At 54.7% G+C, this 6,911-nt stretch overlaps 2 protein-coding genes across 3 annotated transcripts in view; one reads left to right on the top strand and one right to left on the bottom strand.

Annotated features, from left to right (window-relative positions):
• ITGA7 (integrin subunit alpha 7) overlaps window positions 1-2,606 on the top strand; it is a 24,592-nt gene extending 21,986 nt beyond the window's left edge. The window contains 1 exon segment of the mRNA XM_027767143.1: window positions 1,956-2,606. Within this exon segment, the coding sequence (XP_027622944.1) occupies window positions 1,956-2,186 (231 nt within the window). The 3' untranslated portion in view covers window positions 2,187-2,606.
• On the bottom strand, window positions 91-5,865 carry TMT1B (thiol methyltransferase 1B). 2 transcript variants are annotated; one of them, XM_006165560.3, is made up of 3 exons: window positions 5,191-5,865; window positions 3,671-3,926; window positions 91-176 (listed from the first exon to the last, which is right to left on the bottom strand). In XM_006165560.3, exons 1-2 carry the CDS (start codon window positions 5,686-5,688, stop codon window positions 3,690-3,692), a joined length of 735 nt encoding a protein of 244 aa, XP_006165622.1. In that variant the 5' UTR covers window positions 5,689-5,865; the 3' UTR covers window positions 91-176; window positions 3,671-3,689. The 2 variants fall into 2 exon arrangements, with proteins under 2 accessions (XP_006165622.1, XP_006165623.1); XM_006165561.3 differs by lacking the exon at window positions 91-176 and adding an exon at window positions 3,132-3,412.
• Between the last annotated feature and the right edge of the window lie 1,046 nt (window positions 5,866-6,911).

Here is a 6,911-nt window from a genome sequence, read left to right as displayed (position 1 = left end):
TGAGGCTCGGGGAGGGGTGGGCTGATGGGGGCAGGTCAGGTGGGCAGCCTTTGTACTGTGGTCCTCTCGCTCACTCTGTATTCAGCACTTATTCTGTGGGTGCCAGGAGTTCTACCAGGCCCCAGCTGTTTCAAGGATCAGTCAGGTGCAGCTCTTGTCCTCAGGGGGTTTATAGTCTAGAGGGGGTAATGCATGCAGTCAAGGATAAGACCGAAGGTGCTGATTGAGAAAGTGCAATGGGAATTCAGAGGACAAAAGGCTCGAGAGGAGGTAGCCGGGAGTGGGGCCTTAGAAGATGGGGTAGTAGGGTGTGGATGTGGGAGATGGGTGGGTGGGGCCTGAGCCTTCCAGTAGGACCATGATAGCTAAGACATGGAGGCAGGGAGGTGTGGTCTGGTTTAATTGGAATGTGGCACTGAAGGCCAACAAGTGTGGAGAACTACCTCCAGGGAATGGCCACAGGGCTGAACTCTGAACTTCTGCATACCAGGCTCCGCTAGCGCCATTCTTGTACACACAGAGCTGTGTGCAGATTAGACTGGCATCTGGGGCTCAGCAGAAAAGCATGCACATGCACACGTCAGCACAGAGCATTGGGTCCATCGCCAGGGGTCATACCCTGAGCTACATGCCACTATGCATGTCCTTGGGGCTTTCTGGAGAACTGTCCTTCCCTGCCTACCCCTTGGGACCAATCACAACCGGAGCGCACCCTTTGGCAAATGTGAATCATCAGTGTGCCAGGCTCTGGAGTGGCATCCATGTTGTTGGGAACCTGCCCAATCTTAGGGGGGATGGATGCCTTTGTGAAACTGGCCTCTGGATGCCACCCCTGCTCCTGTGGCCAAGAGACAAAGCAGAGAGAAGGGCACCCATCCTTCCTCAGTCATCCCATCCTTTGCCTCTTTTGCCCTCCTCCTCCGTCGGCATCCCAGTGTGGCTTTTTCCACCGGAGCAGCCAGAGCTCATCTTTCCCCACCAACTATCACCGGGCCCATCTGGCTGTGCAGCCCTCAGCTGTGGAAGCTGGGGGTCCAGGGACTGTGGGGTAACTGTTGCGTGTGTGCATGTGTGTGTGTGCAAATATGTGTGTACGTATAGGCGTGTATGTGTGTGAGTTTAAGGAGAGCTCCCAGCATTCAGATGGGCAGGAATACCCAGGGTGAAGAGATAAGACTGCATGAGGGTGGTAAGAGACCTGGGAACTGAGCCGAGAGGTGACTAGAGGGTGAGGTTATAAAGGTGAGTATACACAGCCTGGGGCATGCACAGAGGGGTGCGGCTCATGGGCCGTGAGCATGTGGGAAGTTCTGTGCATGTCGTCTCTATGGGCATGAGGGTGCAGACATGAATGTGCAAGGAGCTGCCACACAGTCTGTGCATGTAGGAGACTTGGACAGTCCTGGGTGTGAAAGCATAGGGCCACATTACCACCTCGGTGAAAGCCAGCGTGGTCATAATGAAGGTAGGGGCTAGACTATTGTGTCCATGGATGGGAGTGCCTGCCCTGAGGGGACGCTGCCCAGTGTACAGGAACACAGGGTGTGTATGTTTGAGGCTTGAGAAGCATTGTTCCAGGTGTGCGAGGGTCGAGGGTGCCCTTCTTCCTCAGATTCTTTGTGTTCTGAGGGATGCTGTTTGGTCTCTTAAGCAGCTCAGGTGGTGGAAACCTTCGGAGTCAGAGGTCCTAATGTTCCAACTTCAAGTTCCTTTCAGGGGCCAATGGGGATGGCCTTGATCTTGCACCTTGGACCCCCTCCTGGTCTTTCTCTCGCTGTGAATGACAGCCTGGGGACCCAGCACTGAAGGGGCACAACGAGTGCTGCCCAGCCTGTCTCCTTTCTGCTGCAAGGGTTGTTTCTGTCTAAGGGACGGTGAGGCAAGGAGTTGGGCTGAGCTGAGCTGGGCCTCTGGGCTGGGTAGACGCCTCACGGTTTGACCTGATGTCCTGATAGATGGGATTCTTCAAGCGGGCGAAGCGGCCTGAGGCCACCGTGCCCCAGTACCATGCGGTGAAGATCCCTCGGGAAGACCGTCAGCAGTTCAAGGAAGAGAAGACAGGCACCATCCTGAGGAACAATTGGGGCACCCCCCGGCGAGAAGGCCCCGATACACACCCTATCCTGGCTGCCGATGGGAACCCTGAGCTGGGCCCCGAAAGGCATCCTGTCCCAGCCACTGCCTAGCTTCTTCACTCCCAGCCTGCCCATGGGTCTCCTCCACCCCTTCCCCAAGATGGATCCTCGGCATGAAGAGGGCAGAGTGAGTTGCTGGTGTCACATCAAGATTTGCCAGGATCTGCTTCCTCAGGGGCAAGGATCTCCCCCACCCATGAGAATCACCCAGCCCCCCACCCAAACTTCTCTTTAGAATGCTGTGAGACGAAAGGGGACAAATCAGGGATGGGGCTGTGGGGTGGGGTGAGAAGGGCAGGGATGTCCTGGTGCAAAGGTGGGAGAAGGGATCCTAACCCCTCCCTCCCCATTCACCCTGCATAGCAGAGCCCCAAGGACCTGTCTCCCGAAAGTGCCTTACCCTAGGGGGTCAGGGAGGAGGTTGTGTCGCTGACTCAGGGGCTCCTCCCACCCTAGTTTCCCTTCTCTGACCTTAGTTCGCTGTCTCAGTCTAGTGAGTTTTGTCTATTTATTAAAAAATATTTGAGGACAAACCCTCTGGTGTCTTTACTGAACTCTATTCTCTCATCCCCAGGGCCTCTGACGCTCTCTGGCACCCTCACAGCTCGGGATAAAGGTGGTAGTGGGGAGGGAGGGTAAAGGGACAGAGGGCATGTCCCCTGACTTTTTTGTTTGTTTGTTTTTGGAGAGGTTTTTGCTATAGGGTGCGTGCGCTCGCCAGACAGACAGAGAGAGACCGAGAGACAGAAAGCTGCCTAGCTTCTTCACTCCCAGCCCTGGGGAGGGGGGGGATGACCACACCGCAATCCCTTCTCCTTCATTCTCTTCTTGGGATCTTGGGCACGCACACACACGCGTCCGGAGTGAGTTTTAAGCCACCGAGTCTGGGATGCGAACCACGGTCGGCTACATGGGAGTCCAGCGACATAGCCATTACACTAACTGCTGGTCCCAATGTCCCCTGACTTTTTAAAACACATGACGTAGCCTCAGAAGGAGGATGGGGAGAAGTTTACTGTGGGAACAAGAGGAGGATCAGGGAGCTGTCCTAGGGAGTGGATATGCAGGTAAGGATAAGACCGGGTAAACCGCCTCCTCCTCAGGGTAGAAACTGAGCTTTTTCCCTGTGCAAGGAGAGATTGAAGCTAGGCTTCCCCTGGCAGAGTGGGGCAGGCTTCCCGTTCCTTCTACTTGATCCCTCTTGTTAGAGGATAGACTCGGCTGGTGGATGGCTTAGTCCTTTTTTTTTTAAGTTTTGCTATAGGGCACATATGCTCCTGGAGACAGAAAGAGGAGAGAAAGTGAGAACATAGCCCCAGGGGGGATGGCCATGCCGCAGTCCTTTCTCCATTCTCCTCTGAGGATTTTGGGCACACACGCACACGTGCCGGGTACATTTTTCAAGCCACTGGGTCTGGGACTGGGACTCAAACTGTGGTTGGAATGTGGGATCCAGATGCCTTAACTACCAGGCCATTGGCTGGCCCAGTGGGTGACTTATTCTGACTAGAGGCAGAGAGGGAGAGAATGGCTACCTTGGGGGCTCAGGGCAAGTTATTTCACAGCCTTTCCCATGATGTGGGGTCCAACAGGAAGCCACTTGAAGGGAGGGGGCTGTCGTTCCATTTGGACTTCAGAGAACCGGGCATTCTCAAGATCCTTCCAGGTCTCTCTGGTGAGGTGGCAGCCGTCCCCAATGTGTTTCCAAGTAGGCTCTAAAACCTGCTGCCACATGAAGGCCCAGCTTCCACGCGGCTCAGCCACATGCTCCCAGAAAAACAGTACTCCTCCCTGGGAGGGGAGAGAGTGAACGTCAGCTGTGTGCTCGGTCCCACCCTCCCCCTTCTCTACCTGACTGCTGGTACGCCTGGTCAACCTTTCTGGTGAAGCGAGTCTCTGCTCTGAGTCTGTGGAGCCTGATACTTGCTGCATCCCCTGCTCCTCTCCCCTTCATGATGCCTGGGGACCCATGGCGAGAGGTTGGTTAAGGATGACCAGGAGGACTGCAGAGCCGAGGGCAGACCCGACGGGAGATGGGGAAACAGGAGCAGATGTCTCATTCCACACAGAGACACACGTGCCGTTCTCTATCTGAGACTCAGATACACACATCAACTGCTTCCTGGATCTCTCAGTGAACCTCTCTGAGAACAGTCAGGGGATGTTCCCTGGGGGAAACCTCAGACGCAACTTCTTTCCAAAGCTGGCTTCCTCAAGCCCTTCTCTCCTCACTGTACTCTAGCTAGGGGGTCTTGTTCGCCTCATGCTCTGAATCACCAGCTCCAAGCTAGTGATGTCCAAATTTATATCTCCAGGAAGCATCTTTTCCTGACTTTCAGGTCTGGATTCTGACCACTATGCGGCCTCACCGCGCAGCTCTCTTGGCAGCGCTTTGGACCCAAGTCTAAAACTGGTTTCTCTTTCTTAGCACAAGGCACTTTCACCTTGGTTGCTCTTGCCTGAAACTAGGATTCCATTCTCTCCACACCCAGTTCAAAATCTTATGGCTCTGCTCTCCCTAAAAGTTCTCTGAGAGCATTTTTTTTTTTTTTTTGGAGAGATTTTTTGTGATAGGGTGTGTGCACTCCCCAGAGAGACAGAAAGGGAGAAATCACCCCCTCCCCCACCCAATCCCTTCTCCTCCATTCTCCGCTTGGGCATGCACCCACCTGGCATGAGTTTTAAGCAGCCAGGTCTGGGACTTGAATCACTGTCGACTATGTGGGAGCCCAGTGACATAACCATTATGCCATCTGCTGGTCCCACCTAGAACATTTTTAATTCCCCTCATTCCCCACCCTACTCAATCCCTCAGACCTTGATGTGCACATCACTTCATTAGGTGTCCTCCAGCGTCCCTCCCCGGCCCTCTGTGTTAGGTGATTCTCCACTGTGCCCCACCATGGCACTGGGCAAATCTCCTACTCAGCAGGTGGGGGCAGATGGGGGGTGTCTAACGTGCCAGTACATCTGATTCCCCCATCCTGGGACCCGGAATGCTGGGGTGAGATGCCATTTGCCTGCCCCATGATCATCCCCTTCCCGCTCTGCTCACCGGCCTCAGCACCCGCTGGACCTCCTGTAGGACCCTCCTCGGGCTTTGCACAGAGCACAGCACTAGGGTGCAGACCACCGCATCCATGGAGCCATCAGCCAGTTGTTTCATGTCCTCTCCGTGAGCCACCACAAACCGCTCGTAGTGGAGGTGCCTGTTCTCAGCCATGCTCTTTGTCAGGAACTTCTCAAAGTGGGGATTTGGGTCCACGCAGGTGACCCTGCAGCCTGGCGGGTAGAACTGGAAGTTGGCGCCAGTGCCACAGCCCAGCTCCAGGAGGGCCACCTTCCCGGAGGCTCCCGTCAATGCCTTTATCTGATCAAAGAGCTCCCGTTTCTTGCTCTCCATCTTGCGGTTGCTCCTGGCTGTCAGCGTGGCCATCAGGTAGGGGAAGTAGCTTTTGCACAGAGGCTGCCAGCAGCCCAGCAGAGCCATCAGGTGCAGGGGCAGGGTCAGCACCAGCACCAGCAGCTGCAGGAGTCGGACTAGGGCGTCCATGGTGGACTGGCTCTGTGCGCTGCTCCTGTGGGAAAAACTGACCTTTTCTCTCTGCCCCACCTCTGCACACGGCTAAGAGGACTTTGCGCCTTGCCTCCTGCTGGGCAATTTCCTTTCTGCCAGGTGGAGCGAGTGTATGGAATTGCTCCAGAGGGCGCAGGTCCCACAGCCCCGCAGGCTCTTCAGCAAGTTTAATGTGGGGCAAAGAGACAGGTGGTGCCCATGTTCCTGGGTTTTCTTCCAGGTGCTCTGCCCAGCTGAAGAGGGCAGGGTATAACTCACCTCAGAGGGCCGGGGGAGAGAGGAAGAGGCTGCCTCTCAGATCACAGTCTTGTTGGTGCTGAGTGGGAGAGGCAGAGCTGTCTTGTGGGGGCGTCCTGGCCTCATTCTGTCCTCAGGTCCCCTTAGGTTATGCAAGTGGAAGATTCCGGTTGGTTGTCTGCGGCACACCCCTAGGGCTTCGTGAGCTGTGCCCGAGATGGAAGTCAAGCATAGAAAGTTCAGGGCAAGGCCTGACCAGAAAGAGGAAAGAGATTACTTGGCAAAAGAAAAGTATTTTGTGCAAGTGTTTATTATAAAGTGTGGGGTCTAGGAATCAACAGATGGCGTTATGGTTACGTCGCTGGACTCCCACGTAGTCAACTGCGGTTTGAGTCCCGGATCCGGCAGCTTAAACTCATGCTGGGCATGTGTTCATGCGTGCCCAAGATCCCGAGAGGAGAATAGAGAAGGGACTGCAGCGTGGCCATCCCCCCTGGGAGGTGATTTCTCGCTTTCTGTCTCTCTGTCTCTGTCTTTCTGGCAAGCATATATGCCCTATAGCAAAAACCTCTCTTAAAAAAAAAAAAAAAAAAAAAAGGCAGGGCCTAGTGGCCCCAGAAATAGAAGAGAGGAAGGGAATTTATAAAAGGAAGAGTGGGAAAGAAGAGTTTGGGGGATCTGGATTCTAGTCTTACATCTTGCTGCTGGGAAAGTGCTTATTCTCCATTTCTCATCTATAGAATGGGGAGACAAGGAGAGACTGCAGGGGTCTTACACAGTTCTTAGGCTTCCTCTTCTGCATCAGGTGATCTGACAAGAGTGAAGCAAGCAGCAGGAGGCAGGTGACCCTAGGTCTCCTCACAGCTCCAGGGACCTAGATTACACCCAGGGCAGTACTCTCGAGGCTTCAGGACCAGGCCAGAGATCACCACTGGACAGAGAACTCTCAGGGGCCAGTCCCA

This window comes from Tupaia chinensis, unplaced genomic scaffold, assembly GCF_000334495.1.
Source record: "Tupaia chinensis unplaced genomic scaffold, TupChi_1.0 Scaffold143970_1, whole genome shotgun sequence".
Classification (NCBI taxonomy): Eukaryota; Metazoa; Chordata; class Mammalia; order Scandentia; family Tupaiidae; genus Tupaia; species Tupaia belangeri.
This window is presented reverse-complemented; position numbering and strand designations above follow the sequence as displayed.

Bases quoted from the DNA above. Each gene is read 5' to 3' on its own strand.
- TMT1B (XM_006165560.3), bottom strand. From the start codon at position 5,688: ATGGACGCCCTAGTCCGACTCCTGCAGCTGCTGGTGCTGGTGCTGACC. The intron at 3,927-5,190 runs GTGAGCAGAGCG...CTCCCCTCCCAG, and splicing joins TCCAGCGGGTGCTGAGGCCG to GGAGGAGTACTGTTTTTCTG.